General features: G+C 53.6%; 3 protein-coding genes across 3 annotated transcripts; 1 reads left to right on the top strand and 2 right to left on the bottom strand.

Moving 5' to 3' along the window:
• Nucleotides 1-333: 333 nt before the first annotated feature.
• Nucleotides 334-4,229, bottom strand: HRG_11751 (restless-like transposase; the record flags this gene model as incomplete). The annotated part of the gene is made up of 9 exons (XM_044870221.1): nucleotides 334-358; nucleotides 408-518; nucleotides 572-616; nucleotides 1,681-1,756; nucleotides 1,967-2,202; nucleotides 2,277-2,820; nucleotides 3,575-3,611; nucleotides 3,671-3,904; nucleotides 3,966-4,229. The coding sequence occupies 9 exons, from the start codon at nucleotides 4,227-4,229 to the stop codon at nucleotides 334-336; spliced, it is 1,572 nt and encodes a 523-aa protein (XP_044714716.1).
• Nucleotides 4,230-4,597: 368 nt separating this feature from the next.
• Nucleotides 4,598-6,703, top strand: HRG_11750 (amino acid permease domain-containing protein; the record flags this gene model as incomplete). The annotated part of the gene is made up of 11 exons (XM_044870220.1): nucleotides 4,598-4,729; nucleotides 4,797-4,867; nucleotides 4,929-5,059; nucleotides 5,121-5,186; nucleotides 5,248-5,265; nucleotides 5,329-5,637; nucleotides 5,693-5,827; nucleotides 5,887-6,086; nucleotides 6,140-6,196; nucleotides 6,449-6,511; nucleotides 6,680-6,703. The coding sequence occupies 11 exons, from the start codon at nucleotides 4,598-4,600 to the stop codon at nucleotides 6,701-6,703; spliced, it is 1,206 nt and encodes a 401-aa protein (XP_044714715.1).
• Nucleotides 6,704-6,991: 288 nt separating this feature from the next.
• HRG_11749 (PIF1-like helicase domain-containing protein) lies at nucleotides 6,992-10,898 on the bottom strand (the record flags this gene model as incomplete). The annotated part of the gene is made up of 11 exons (XM_044870219.1): nucleotides 6,992-7,340; nucleotides 7,407-7,612; nucleotides 7,667-8,217; nucleotides 8,324-8,849; nucleotides 8,922-8,972; nucleotides 9,057-9,129; nucleotides 9,381-9,547; nucleotides 9,592-10,165; nucleotides 10,208-10,289; nucleotides 10,337-10,577; nucleotides 10,629-10,898. The coding sequence occupies 11 exons, from the start codon at nucleotides 10,896-10,898 to the stop codon at nucleotides 6,992-6,994; spliced, it is 3,090 nt and encodes a 1,029-aa protein (XP_044714714.1).
• Between the last annotated feature and the right edge of the window lie 3,878 nt (nucleotides 10,899-14,776).

The following is a 14,776-nucleotide window of genomic DNA, read 5'->3' as shown; positions in this document are numbered from 1 at the left end:
CACGGAGACGTGATGGCTGCCGGTGATGACATTTCGAGACTCCCTTCATCCTCAGCCCACGATAAGAGACGAAGGAAGTCGACGACCTGGTTCAACATGTCCAATGCAAATACGACAAAGAGTTTTAATTTTATTGATGGATATTGTCCTCATATCGCACAGACCGGTTCACACTCTTCTGAATGACCATCCGGCCAGGTACAGGAGAGTCTGCTAGTTCGGCCTCGATCTTGCCAGGTTTCGATAACTGCTCGAGTCGATAACTGTATTCATTTCGGCGACTTCCTCCTGTACCAGGTCCGCTTGAGCCGATGTTGGTCAAGTTCCGTACGTTTACGCCCATTCCAGTATGGAAACTCTTGAGGAAGGGCATCAAAGCAATAAGTAGCGCTGATATGAGAGAGTACCCCAAGGCAATCTGCTGCCAGACCAGCGGGGATACAACGCGCACCGCAGGATCGGAGCTCGAGAGGAATGAAGAGACTGCCGAGGTATGGGTTCCCATGAAAACCGGACAGCTATGAGAATGTAAGCGAAGGTCCATTTAACAAAAGCAATCGGCCACGCCTACATGAATCTGAGACCGAGAAGAATGATCAGGGTCAGCTTGAGCTTTCTGCGCATTTGCAAAGACCAAATGATGGAACAGAACAGGCCAAATATGCAGATTTCCGTACCGCCAGGGTGGCAAACCACTCAATCAACTCAACCAAAGAGTCAAATTGAGTAGATTGACGGCTTACATCAGCGAACCTCTCGTTGAGTTGAGCAATCCAAGCCCTCGTTGAATTGATTGCGTTGATTGATGGAGTTGATGCCCTACCCTACCTATTAGTAAGCTACTAAGGTCCTCAACACCATCAACTTCTCGTCCTTCGTGGGGCACCTCTTCGGGAAGACATCGTCATCGACTGAAGCATCAATAATCCCCTGGTAGTCGGGTATTAGCCCTGCCTTCAGCCAAGACCGAATTGCCTGGCCTGCATTGATCGTGTTAGCCTGAAGCCGGCTGCGTAGTCGTGTGACCATTAGCCCAGCAAATGAGAACGCCCTCTCGCACTCTGCTGACATTGGCGGTATAGATAGCATATCAAAGGCCATTCGAGCAAGTCTGGGATACGTTGACTCTTTGAGTTGCCAGTATTGGAACGGATCCGTGATGTCTCCGTCATCTGCGCCGATATCAACAGTCCAGCGATCGAATTCATCGGCAGTAGGTGGCCCACGACGGGTTGTGGCCGTCTGACCAGCTTGTAGCCGGTGCCTCAGTCGGAACTGTTGGAACTCGTTCAAGTCGTCAACCTTTCGACGTTTAACCATCGGAATAGCCTCGTCATCGCTGAGAATTAATGACTTATAGTCGCGTTCCCAGATGCCCCGAACAATCCGTCGTGCCTCAAGGACCCATTCAGGTCGATGAGCCCAAGCCTCCTCAAACCATTGCAGTCGCAAGGCGGGATGGAGAGCGACTGCAGCATAATATACCGGGCACTCAACCAACTTGATATAGTATTTCTCCAACTTCTTCCACCCCAATTCGACGTTTATCGCGAAATGCTCGGAATCAGGCACATCCTTGGCGAATTCCTTTGCCTCTTCCAATCGTTCAAGGAGATATTCGAATGCTTGGATAATATCCCATGCTGTTCCGTATGCCACGAGGTTGCCGCCCTTACGCACCCGAATCTGGGCATCTCCTCGAGGGCCTTGATGGCATTTTCGAAGTGCTTAAGAATATTCCGAAAGTGGCTGATCACTGTCCAGTCGTTACCGGTCAGCAGGTCAGAATCTCGGAGGCATGCAGGCATGTCTTTCTTCTTTGACCTGCTTCGGGTATATTCGAACTGTTCCAATGCGACGAGGTCGTCAAGAAAGTCGTGCAGTAGAAGGGCTCGATCCATCATCTTATAATGGGACAACCATCGTGTCATGTTATCCGTTAGAACGTCAACTGGTTTCTTCGTACTGTCCCTCTTGCGTTGTAGATCCCGAAGCATGTACGTTAACCTATCCGATTGATGAATCCAGTGGACAAGGTTGTGGAGCTTGCCAATAGGCCCCCTCTTCCGCCAGAGATCATGTCGAGCAAGGTCCAGGTCGAGTCGCTCTTCTGATTTGAAGACTTCATTATCTTTGCCAAAGAGCAGCGCTTTGGCCACGAGATTGATGATATGCCCAAAGCAGCGGACCCGTCTCTGCTTCCTTCAAAATTAAAAACGTGTCCCAGTGCTGCTACCGCCGTATCGTTATTCTTCGCATTGTCAAGCGTGAAATACCCGATCTTGTCTTGAATCTCGAATGATTCGATCACTTCCGCCACCTGCGACGCTATATTCTCGCCAGTATGAGACTCTCGGAGTTCAGGGAGCCCAAGGATGATCTTCTGTGGCCGCTTTTCCTTAGAGAGATAGAACGCAGCAATCCCATTAAGCGCATAGCGATTGGGCGATCTCCAGCCGTCAAACGCAAGGTGTATCTGCCCGGGGCGCTCCCTCAGTTCCTTTATCACAATATGCTTGTACTGGTGGTATTCTTGGAAAAGCTTCGTTCGAATAGTCGAGTGTGTCATGTGGGCTTGAGTCAGGGCGATCGAGGGATTGAGGTATTCGAGAAGACGCCGGAATCGAGGGGCTTCAACTGCGCGGAAGGCAACATTCGACTCGGTGATCCAAGCAAGCAAGAGAGATTGGAAGACATCTTTATCGAATTGGTTTTTTAGCTTGTTAATGAATGCTTGCTCCTTCTGGTCATTGGCATCGAGGTTGAAGAATTGGGCAATAGAACGCTTGTTGGTTGTAGAACCCTTCGGTAACCGTCTACCTGATGGGTCAATAACATTGTGAGCATCATGTAGATGGCGCTCAATGTTTAGGGTCCCTTTGCCGCGAAGCTCACGGGTCCCTTCGGCGATTTCTTCGGTAAACACCGCTCACAGACCCAGAGGCGATTATCTACGTTAGCTTGATGTTCAATGTCGAACCCAAAGCTCCAGATCCACGATTTGAGCTTGCCGGCGCGTTGAGACTTGGTATAGCCGCGGAAGTGATGCCAGGGAAGGCATCCCACTCGAGATGGGGAACGGGGCCTGAGTCGCCTGAATCGCCTGATGGCGGCAAGGGAGTAGAAGAAGGCTCAGGAGATTCGCTCATTGCATATAGGAATGTTTAGATCAGCCAAGGCGTTGTGGAAGAATCGAGAAGTGTAAGTGGAACTGAGGCGAGAGATTGAACTTTGTTGTGAAGCGCGTCGATGCGCGCAGCGCGTCGACTCTTCCAACGGAACAGGGGGCCCTGTTCCCCGAAGAGGAGAGCAGGCTTACCTACAACGGGCCTGAGTAACCTGTAAGGTTAGTGGTAGCTATATACCCAATCCGTACCTACATTTCGCCTTGGCCACCTACCCTACAGGATCCCTGACCGTCAACGGCAATCTCATCAATCCATCAATCAACGGGAGCATGAATTGAATTGACAAGCTTATTCAGCAGACACTCGATTGAGTTGATTGAGTTGACGGTTGCTCAACTATATTGAGCAACCGTTGCTGGGATTGAGTGGTTTGCCACCCTGCGTACCGCCGTCTACCAGTGACACTGCTGTCCATCGCCATACCTGTGCAACGGGGTTGGGTCAGCAATGCTAATGATTTTCGACGTGCAGAGACAACCGACCTGGCCGTCACAGCCCTCGTAGCTCTGCGGCACGAGAAGGCTACCGGCGGAGCAGCCCACACTGATGGCGAGAAGCGATGCCGAAGCACCCAGCCCAACGACGACGCGAATCACGATGCAAAGTCTGCGAACCGTCTTCATTTTTCCCGCGAGGAGTCGCTCCGTGGCCAAGAGCACGGCAAATTTGGCCATGTACAAGACGCAGATGAACAGGGCTTCCGATGCAAGAAATATCTGACACGGCACGGGCAATCAGCAAGAAAACCGCAAGACATGCGACAGGTTTTGCACTTACCCTGCCAGTCCCTTCCCCCACCAGCGCCTCGGATGATCCCAGGCCGAGAGACATGCCCGCGAAGACGGCAGCGTACTGCGCAACGCCCAAGACCACTGCTGCGATGCTGGCATAGTCATCGCGCCCGAGCATGCGCTTCCTGACGTACAACCGCGCGCTGAAGGTCAAGAGCACGAAAATGAGACTCAATATGGCCGCTATCCAGAGCAGTCCTCGGTGATCGTCGGGCGATATTGGTGCGAAGGCCGGTGATGGTGCCGCCATGTTGGGTGGGAGATGAAGAGACGAGTGCGATGCGACTTGACGTTTCGAGCTTCCATGCAAGCTACTCTGCAGATGCTGTATATAAAGTAATGCACCGAAAACAACGGTGCGCGGGACCCTACTCAGGCGAGCCGCCTATCAAATGCTGTCGAGGACTCGAGACCGACATCCCTTAAGGGGGTTGACGTGGGGAGGCTGTTGGTTGTTTCAGGTTGAGTGAAGGAAGCCCAAAGTCAAACCAAAACGCCACCCGTCGAGTCGAGGCCTCAGGGGAGCCGGCCACCGAAGCCACTTTTCAAATACATTTACTCACTGGCCGCCTCGGTCCATTCCCTTTCGTTCGCCTGACATTCGATTTTAATTTCACCATGGGTAACGTTCGGCGAACATTCGATATCCTCGACGACGACGACGAAGTCGTTCGAAATGACCTCGTCAAGCATGGCAACGACGACGACCAGAGCGACATGGCGCGAATGGGCAAGATCCAAGAGATGCGAGTAAGTCATCCGGCTGCTGCATGGAAATTTTCCGTTACACGTATGCTGACGACGCTCGCGCCCGTAGCGAAACTTCAACTCACTCACCGTGTTTGGCTTCAGCGCCATTATGATGTGCTCGTGGGAATCTCTTCTAAGGTATCCATCCCGTCGTACCGCTGGAAATCCCAACTTCTCATTGCTGACATTCTTGCCTCAGTACTGCGTCCATCGCACTCGCCAACGGGGGATATGCAGGTTTGATCTACACCTGGTTGATCGCCTGGCTTGGCTTCGTTGCTGTGTATGCTTCAATGGCAGAGATGGCCTCCATGGCGCCTACCACAGGAGGTAAGTTGTCGCGGCGAGAAGCTCCATGGCCCCCAAGTTCTGTGCTAAAACAGCGTTCCAGGTCAATACCACTGGGTCAGCGAATTCGCACCCGCGAGATATCAAGGCTTCCTCAGCTTCACCGTTGGTATGTCGAGGGATAACGGAAAGTTGCCGACGCAGAAATCGAGGGACTGACTCTTTTCTAGGCTGGTTGGGAGTCATGGGCTGGCAAACGCTTGTTACATCCATCGCCTTCCAAGCGGGAACCGAGATCCAAGGCCTGTTAGTACTCAACTACGACTCTTACGTTTTTGAACGTTGGCACGGCACGCTTTTGGTTATCCTTGTTATTCTTTTCTCGGCCGCATTCAACACTCTGCTCGCGACACGCCTTCACCTCGTCGAGGGAACCATTCTCATTGTCCACGTGTTCGGCTTCTTTTGCATCCTGGTGCCGCTGTGGGTTCTCTCGCCGAGAACGTCTTCGAGAGAGGTGTGGACGACATTCCACGACCCTGGCTGGGGCAGCACTGGGCTCTCGACCTTGATTGGTATCGTTGCCAGCGTTTTACCGCTGCTTGGCGCCGATGCTTCTGGTAAGACACATGTTTCGACCATGTTACTACATGTACTGAATCCGACGTCGCGCAGTGCACATGGCGGAAGAGGTTCAAGACGCAGCTCGCACGTTGCCGAGGAGTATGTTGTGGTCCATAAACATCAACGGGCTCATGGGCTGGCTTACAGCAATCACCTTTTGCTACTGCATTGGTGACCTTGACACAGGTAAGACTCTGCTGCCCCAATGCTCAACACTGCACCGTTGCTCATATTCCGCCATCCAGTTCTGAAAACACCCACGGGATATCCGTTTATCCAGGTATTCTACAACGCCACCCAGTCGCTTCCCGCAACCAATGCCATGGCGGCCATCATTATCCTGATGGCCACATTCTCCTGTGTGACAATTATGGCCTCGGCTTCCAGACAAATGTTCGCCTTCGCGCGCGATGAGGGACTCCCATTCTCCGCCTGGCTTTCACAGGTAAGTACTGCAAGTCCGCGGCAGGTCTTGTCCCATCATTAATATGAAGATAGGTCCATCCTAGCCTAGATGTTCCTTTTAATTCCGTCCTGGTGTCTGTGGCCATCTCGGTTCTTCTCTCATTCATCAATATTGGCAGCACGGTCGCCTTCAACAGCCTGGTATCGCTTGGCTCTGGCACATTGATGGTCTCATATGTCGTCTGCATCGGTTGTTTTATCGGCCACAGACTATCCAAAGAGCCCATGTTGCCCACGAAATTCACTCTCGGAGCCATGGGATTATCAGTCAATATCTTCGCGATTTGTTTCCTGGCCATAGTCTTCGTCGTAGCCTTCTTCCCCGCTGCTCCGCTGCCTCAGCTGGACGCAAAGTCGATGAATTGGTCTTCGGTGATATTCACCGCGGTACTCGTGTGGAGTATGGTATATTATTTTGTCTGGGGCCGACATGTGTACCAAGGGCCGGTGAGATATGTGAAGAAAGTAGTCGACTTGCCGCGAGCGCGGGCGTCGGGTTATAGATAGAGTGTGGGAATTGTAGTAATCCATTGTACCCATCTAGATAGGTCACGTGCGCTCTCACGTGTGCAGTTGAGGATAGCGGAGGACACATAGCTAGCTCCGTGCCCTTTGCCCCCTCTTCCCCCTTTCTAGAACAGACATCAACGATTACACATACCATTGCGATTTGCACGCAGGCCTGTGTAGAGACCTACCGACATAGAGTGTAATAAAATACTTCGTCACGCCTTGCACTTTAGACCAGTGGTGCAAGGCATACAATCAGCCGAAGGCTGCAAGTCTGCTGTCAACGGTAAGGCAGGCCTGAAAATTCAAGAATCTACAGTCATGCATTCATTGCGTCATCTACGTCTTGGTAGCATCAAGTGGAGTTACGTAGCCCTAGCCGTTCTTATACGGATTCTGAGTGAGAACCTGCCAACTCCTAAATCTTTGGTCCCTCATCTTCATCTTGATACCCTCCGGGGGGGATGTGTATGTCAGATGATTGCGGTCGAACGGGGCATCGAGCATCAACCCCTGTAGCGTTTTTACACGCGAGACGGCCACATAACTCAAACCTGTCTGAAAGTCACGGCAGGACAGATCTGTCACGATCCTGTCTTCGGTGATGCTCTGCGACTTATGAACCGTAATGGCGTAGCATACGACCAGGGGAAACTGCGTGCGAGTGCAGAGTGTTGCTCCAACGAGGAAATCCCTTTTTACTGCCACAATCGGGACAATCTTCCTACCATCCGCGGTGGTCAGGAATGCCGGTCCGGTATATTTGTCAAACTCCATCATGATTACACACGGTTGGTCTCGGATGGGATCAGCGCCAGGTGCCCAGCCAATGTCGTGCACTGTGCCGCGAGCGCCGTTGCAGAGGCCAACTTGTTGCCAGAGGTTGCACGTCAGCATTAAGCGGGCACCAATGCATACAGGGACCTGTTTCGCAAGGTTGCCCGCCTTGTCGTCCGGAGCAGCAGCCGCGCCGGGGCCAACATTTGTAGCGATGACCTGAATGACTGGTCGGTTGAGGCGGTCAAGGTGGTAATGGTTATATTCGTTCACCCGGTCTTTCGTGGCATATACCCGTAAGGCGTTGGCGAACCTGGCGACCTCCTGATCGTCTAGCTTTGCCTGCACGCGGCCGGAGAGAAGTTTCCAGGACTCGTGGGATAGTAGGAGCAGCCGCAGTTCTCCGAGAGCCTTGCGAAAGGACGCCTGATCATCGCCGCACTGCCGCTGAACAACGCTCAGGAAGACGGTCTTATCGAAGCGCATATAAGCGTTCCTTCCCTTGATCTCCACTCCCTGCACCTCTTTGTCGTAGTACAGCGGTTTCTGTAGAACAGGGGGAAGCTGGAAGAAGTCGCCGACCAAAAGGATATTGAGTCCGCCAAAGAACTCCTCGTTCCGATGCGGAAATGCCTCACGGAGACGGTTGTCGATCCAGGATAGCATACGCAGTCCCAGCATACTCTTCTCGTCAATGATTAGGTACTGAATATCCTTCAGCTTCTTCTGGAGCTGGGCCTTGTCGATGGCGGAGAGCGGCCTGAAGTCCTTGTTGATCGGGAGGTGAAGCAGCGAGTGCAAAGTAGTGCCTGATATCTGGTTCCCTGCGACACCCGTCGGTGCGGCACGCCAGACAGGTGTCACTCTCCCGTGTAGCGGCCTGGAGGTGCGCCGAGAGCAGGTTGATGAGATATGACTTGCCTGTGCCACCGCCACCATCGACATGGAGTAACAACTGGGAACGGTCTTGGGCGAGAAAGTGGCCCATCACCGTGTCATACACGATGCGCTGCTCCGGATTCAGGGCATCGCGTGCTTCCAGAGGCTGGTGCTCCACATCAAGGGGAAAGGAGCTTTCCGCCTTGCGTTGCTCCCAGTAGTTGCCGCTGAGAATATCCTCGTTGGTATATCGTCCCACGTGAGGAGCCCAGTCATAATTCACGTCGATATTTCGCCGGCCAAGTACGTCGATGTCCTCTTCCTCCAGCGGCCGGTCTGGCAGCATGCGGGCGAGCTCATGCCAGTCCTCCTCTGCGATGGGCTCGTCATGGACCTCCTGCTCAAACTCATCGTCCTCCGCCTGGAGCTCGTTTGTTCCCACCTCCCCGTAATGGTCGTCCTCATGGAAATGGTGTCGCTGCCGACAACACCGGTACGCCGCAACAAAGGACTCAAACCGCTGCCCGTCCACAGCAAGCAACTCCTCCGGAGCGCGATGCGGATGGGCCATCATCAACTTGACGCGGCAGAAGTCATGAAACTGGGTTGAGGTTTCCACTGGCCTATACCGAGGACAGTAGGACAGAACCCTCTTCTTCGCGTTCGCACCGAGTCTCCTCCATGTCTTGAGATTGTACGACTGCAGGTACTCGAGATAAGTAATACTCTCATGCTGGTCATTTCTCTGCAGATATTTCCGGTAGCTGCCGACAGCCTCACTGACATCATCATCGACGCGGTACGACCGCGCATGCTGCTCAACGGGCGGCAGTCGACGTACACAACCACCCGAGTCCCTTCCTGCAGAGGGATATTGAGTAGCAAGTGGGAGATTTCCTGCGCTGAATAATCTCTCTCCGCAATCAGCTTGTTCATGAGGCGAGAGGAGAAGGACAACAGAGGTTGGTGGTGTGCTGTATGCGGCAAAATCTGATTCGCAAGCCTGCAGTAAGGCTCTGTCTTCTTCTCCGATTTGCTGCAATACTTGGCAGCGTATGTAATGACTGCTTGCAAGCTGGTGCATGGAGATATGTCAATGTTGGCCAACCATCCCAGAATGATGGCAGGATTGAAATGGTTCATGAGGCTGTCGTTGCGGGCCGCCTCGAAGATGTAGTACGACCTGCCTTCCTTCCTGATGACCGCGGCCAGCTCTCTCAAGGCACGGGGGAAGTCGAAACGACACTCCCTTTCCGGATTCGCCACGTTGGCCGCCTCAATGTCGCCAGCAGCTCCTTCCATGTCCCTCGCGAGGTCACCGCTTCCTTTCTGACTCGCAAGCAGTACGTGGTATTGCATCTGTGGCGCTGGCAGCGGTTGACGATTTGCGAGAGCCGCAGGAATGTCATCTCCACGCCCAGCGGATCCACGCTCAGCGGATTGCCCTCCCCCTGAGGCACAGTCCTACGGGGCTCCGGGTTCACGGCCGTGACGTGGAAGCCCCATACGCGTGCAAACATGTCACGAGCAGCTTCGTCCTCCATGTCGGCGGCTGGGCCCTCCTGCATCCAGTACAGACCGTGGTTGTGCGGACTGCCACGGCCTTGCCATTCATATCGATCCCAGTAATCCGTGACGTTGAACTTTTTCCGCAACACGATATCTCGAAAGAAGCAGTATCGGCGGTAGAAGTGGAAAGCAGCAATGTGAGGGTTCTGACGCAATAAGTACCGCGACAATGCCATCCTTTCCGGCTCGGACGCGCGCAGCCATTCTCCATATCGGGGCATGTGTTGGTAGAGGCTCCGCCAGTGCAAATCGGCTGGGCTAAATGTGATAAATGCGCCAGGACAGCCCAGGCTGTACGCATACGCCTCGAGGTCCTGCCTCTTTCTGTTCCAAAAGGGGCGCGTACCGCGAATCGACACCGCATGCCTTGTGATTGAGTTTATCAGCGCCTGCGCCTCGGGATCCTCGCTGTGTTCGAGCGCCTGAATAAGCTGCTCTCGCGTGAGCGCTTCACGGTGCCATCATGTTGCTTCACGAAGAACTTCGACCGCGCACGTGCTTGGGACCGCATCAGGGTATTGAATGCGACAAAACGGAATGTTGGGTGCCGCGCAAAACGCCCGTCGTGCCACCGCATCGCGTGCTCGATGTAATCCTTGTAATCTATCGACCGCAAGCGAGGCTCGACAAAGTCGGCTCTCCCGTCTGGGAAGAGGCATGGGAATGCCAATGAGAGCAGGGCATGAGAGCGATTGAACTCATTGATCGGCGTATGCCGTATATTCGGGAGCCGCAGCTGCTGGTGCCGCGCCCGCTCTTGGGAGCCTGTGGCAAGAGGAAGACTTGCCTCCGGTTCTGGCTCGCCCACGAGAATAGACCGCAGAGCATCGAGCTCCGTGTCCTTGGCCAACAGGTCCGGTACCGCAGCCGCGTCCTCTAGGTCAGGCTCCGCCTCCTGATCTTCCTCCTCCGGTCTTACATCGGCAGCCTCCACCTGGCTTTGGGGAATGGCGTCCACCACATTGCCGTCCTCGGGCAGTTGGCTCAGTCGCTCGTTGTCGATGACGATGCATCGGTATCCAGGATGGTGATGGCGGAGGTAGTCAAGCCATATCATAACCGCCTGGCGGCGCACACGGAACTGACGGGTAAATTGCCGGCTTAGATTGGCGTGTGATGACGTGTTGGCAGGACGCAGCAACACCGTGTTTAACTCCCGTGGCAGAAGTGGGAGCTGGTTGTACACAAGCCAACCTCACGAAGAAAGTGAACGACATGCCCCGATACTTGTACTGCTGCCCTCGCACCAGCATGATGTTCACATGGACGTGGACGCGAGCGATCAATGACTCTTCTGTAGGCGTGAGCTCAGGCAATCGTGTCGGTACGGGACCAAAGTCAAGTTGATTTTCGGCAGAGAAGAAATAAGGCTCGTCAGAGCCGCGCTTCTCATCCTTTCGATAGCAACGCGAGCAAATGCCGTCATAATCAATTCCCATCTGAAACCAACACTCGCGACATCGGCTGCAGTATTCCATTTGATCATTGTCAAGTTTGGTCCAAAACTCGCGCAGGGCGGCCCTATCGCGGTCGGTCAAGGCGCAAGCATCGAGGTCGCCATTCCACACCGGATCTTGCGCATGGAAGACTGCCAATTCTTCCGGTGGAATCATCACTGGACTCCGAAGACGTCGTTGCGGTCTCGACGATCGTGTTTCTCTGCGAGATTTTCTTGGCCGCCCTCCTGTACCCGGGGCGGGACCGCGGCGACCGCGTCGTGGCTGTGCGGACGGCTCCAACGGCCGGCGGCAAAGAGGGCTTCTATCCGCAGAATCATCATCTCTCTCACCGTTCTCGGCTTCCTCCCCTGGTTCAGAGTCCGGCTCGACCCCTAATTGCTCGAGGTACCTGCGTGGTCGAGCGGGCGAAAGCAGCACGTTCACGTAGTCCTCAGCATCGATGTCGGACTCCGAGAACTGGCCTCTGTCGTCTCCTTCCCTCGATAACATACCTCCGATTTGAATGTCACCTGTCCGTAGTTGATCTTGACTCTGACCCGCATCTGCGTTCCCTCTTTAGCCTGAGACCCTACTGCAAATCTCAGCACAAGCATAAATACCTTCTGCAGCAGTCTCCGATTGACAGACACCCAGTTGAGATATTGTGGGCGTCAATGAGACGGTTTCCCCAGCACGGCGTCGTGAACGATGGTCACGCTTGATAGCAGCCAGCTTGACCCTCACCCCAGCAGTGGAAGGGTTATCTTGCGAATCCTTCCCCCCTTTGCGGTATCTAGTTGCCAAGTAAGCGTGATCCACACTGGTTGTGCTGCTTCGGATAGTAGTGGGATCAGAGAGTGAGACGATCGGATGGATCGTTCGCTGAACGGGAGGTGAGGGAGCCAGTGCCCGGAAGAGCCCTGAACTTGGTTGGGTCGGCGGCAGTGGTGTCCCCAGCACTACACGCGGTTGGCTCATCGAGTCCTCGGAAGAAAACCTCACTGTATGACGTTCCTGGAAACTTTCAGATGATGTAGGCTGGGCTTCAGGTATCTTTTGCTCGGGTTGTAAGCGAGCATCTCGGTCTGTTCTTTTCGCAGCAGGCCCGTCAGCGGAGGAAGGACGGACCGCGACCTCCCTCAAAGTCTGGGTTATGCGTCTGGACCTGGAGTACTTCAATTGATCAGCATTGAACATCTTGTGGAGCGCGAGATAAAGCCAACATGATAGGCGCGCTCATTGCGGCAGCCCAGGCAGCTCTTGGTGTGCCCAGCCGACTTTCTTCTGCCGAGGAAGTCTTGCGCTGGTTTCTCCTCGCCACAGCGAATGCATACGATGGAAACCACGCCACCTTGAGACCCTCGATGAGGCATAGGGTTCACTGCGGTTGAAAGCAGCTGCGTACGATGATGATGATGTTTATTTCGCCATTGACGATAGTCAGAGGCACTGCGTCAGACTCGCTAAGCCTATTCTAGAGTTGTCCAATACTCGGTTCCGAGCCCAAGGAATTCGTCCCGATCTAATGCCTAAATTTCTCTTACATCCTTCAATCCGTCTCTTGCTCACTTGACCTGTCCCTTTCCAATTCTGGAGCCTGTCTGATGAGGTACAGACCACTCTCCTCCGCCGCATTTGACGAAGAGTCCACCTGCCTTTAGCCGTCCGGTGTAGCTAACCTACCAGCTGTGGGGCAACCACAGGTATAGGTAGAGGGTTTGTGCTGAAAAGAAAAGGTTAAGACAGAGGATGTATGTTAGTAAGGTGTCGGTCGTAACTTGGCGAGTTCCCGGCGATACACCGGGCACCCAGGATCTGTAGCTTTGTGTGCTCCTTTTCCACCGCACGCTGCACACTTAAAAACGTCGGAGGTGCAGGTCGACGCAGAATGGCCCGGTTGGCCGCACTGTCCACAGATCGGAGTTGGCGCCTTGCAGCGATAATGCAAGTGTCCGTAGAGGTGGCAGCGGTAGCATCTCGCTGGTTGAAGTCCTGAACGAATGGTCGCGTGTATGCACACTCGCCATTCGCCATCTCAACCGTTCGTTTGGCAAGCAACCTGTCCACCTCCTCTTTCTTATCCAGATGTACCACCAGAGAGCGGTACTCCTTGTCGACAGACGCTGTCCCGAGCCATCGCATCTTGTGCACTTTCACCCCGTTCATCCGCCCAAAGACGGCGCATCCGATATCATCCGTCGCAACCCCACAATGGGCTCTATCAACCCGTAGAGGGTACCACTGCTCCCCATATAGCGTTCCCTTGTCGAAGTGTGTCCTCATCCAGGTGTCGTTCTGTCGTACTTTATCGACGTCCGACTCTCGAAAGAGAAGCCGAAAACGCCCGTTTCCCTTAGAATTGACGCCCAGACAGGTCACACCCAACTTCTCAAGGGCAGCGTTCGCGCGCCGACGAATAGTCCCGGCATTGCCGTCCTTCACATCGCTGTCTAGGACCCGACTCACGTCCAACCCAATGCCTGGCAGTGGTCCTGGGAACGGGAGGGTGGTGGCGAAGGTGGCAGGTGCTGTTGCTGTTGCTGATGAGGTGCACTTGGAGTGGCGGACTCAGAGGGCCAGCGACGCGTGGGAAGAGTTCGTTTCGAATGAACTCTTCCAGAGACTCGACGCGTTTCTCCGCCCTTTCGGCCCGCTCCTCGACGCGTTGCAGGAGAGCTTCGATTCGTGCCAATGAATCCTCGTTTGCACTGGGGTCGGCGTTCGTCGATTTCGCTTTCGGGACGGCGGATTTCTTTCGTGATGGGCGCGGTTCTGGGTCGAATTGCAGTGTCGGTTTCAGAGGGCGACCGCGGGTGCTGGTCCTTGTCACGTCGGCCGCGCTTGTCGGATTGGCCATAATGATGCTACAGGCCACATTGTCGTTCGTACCGTCATCCTCGTCATCGAGCAACTCGAATTGGTTCGAGTTGCGCTTGGTGCTGTTCTTGCTCTTCCGCGGCATTACGATGGTACACACTTTTTTTTTTTTTTTTTTTAACTACTCGTCCCACAGACCCACGTAAAGTGGGTCCTCACCACCTGTCTGTGTCAACCACCTGGCTGTGTCACTTGACGGCTTCAACGCCAACTTAATTTAATAATAAAACGGCAAAAAAAGTTAAAAATTGATGCATACGATAATTGAATACTGGCCGCAATAGTCTACCTATTTTTGACTTTTGTAGCTTATAAAGCTGATCGTTGGGCTTCCTTTTCGGCTTTCTTAGCCGCCCGGGCTGCCCGTCGCTCCTAGGGGTGATAGACGAAGGTGAAGATTTTGAAGATTTTGAATGAAGGATGAATCAAATGAATTGAATTTTTTGGATCTTGATTCAAAATCTTCAAGCTCCAATTTTCGCGATTCAAGTTGGGTTTGGGCCAATTCAGGCCATTCATGAATGGTTTGAAGGGATCCCCTAAACGAAGTGAATTTGGTGTGTACCTGAGCGATTGCAAAGATGCCTCAAAAACGCCAATAAGTAGTATATAGTTTTAA

Source organism: Hirsutella rhossiliensis (assembly GCF_020360975.1).
Source record: "Hirsutella rhossiliensis strain HR02 chromosome Unknown scaffold00022, whole genome shotgun sequence".
NCBI lineage: Eukaryota > Fungi > Ascomycota > Sordariomycetes > Hypocreales > Ophiocordycipitaceae > Hirsutella > Hirsutella rhossiliensis.
The sequence above is the reverse complement of the archived record's forward strand: the minus strand, read 5'-3'. Positions and strand labels throughout refer to the sequence as shown.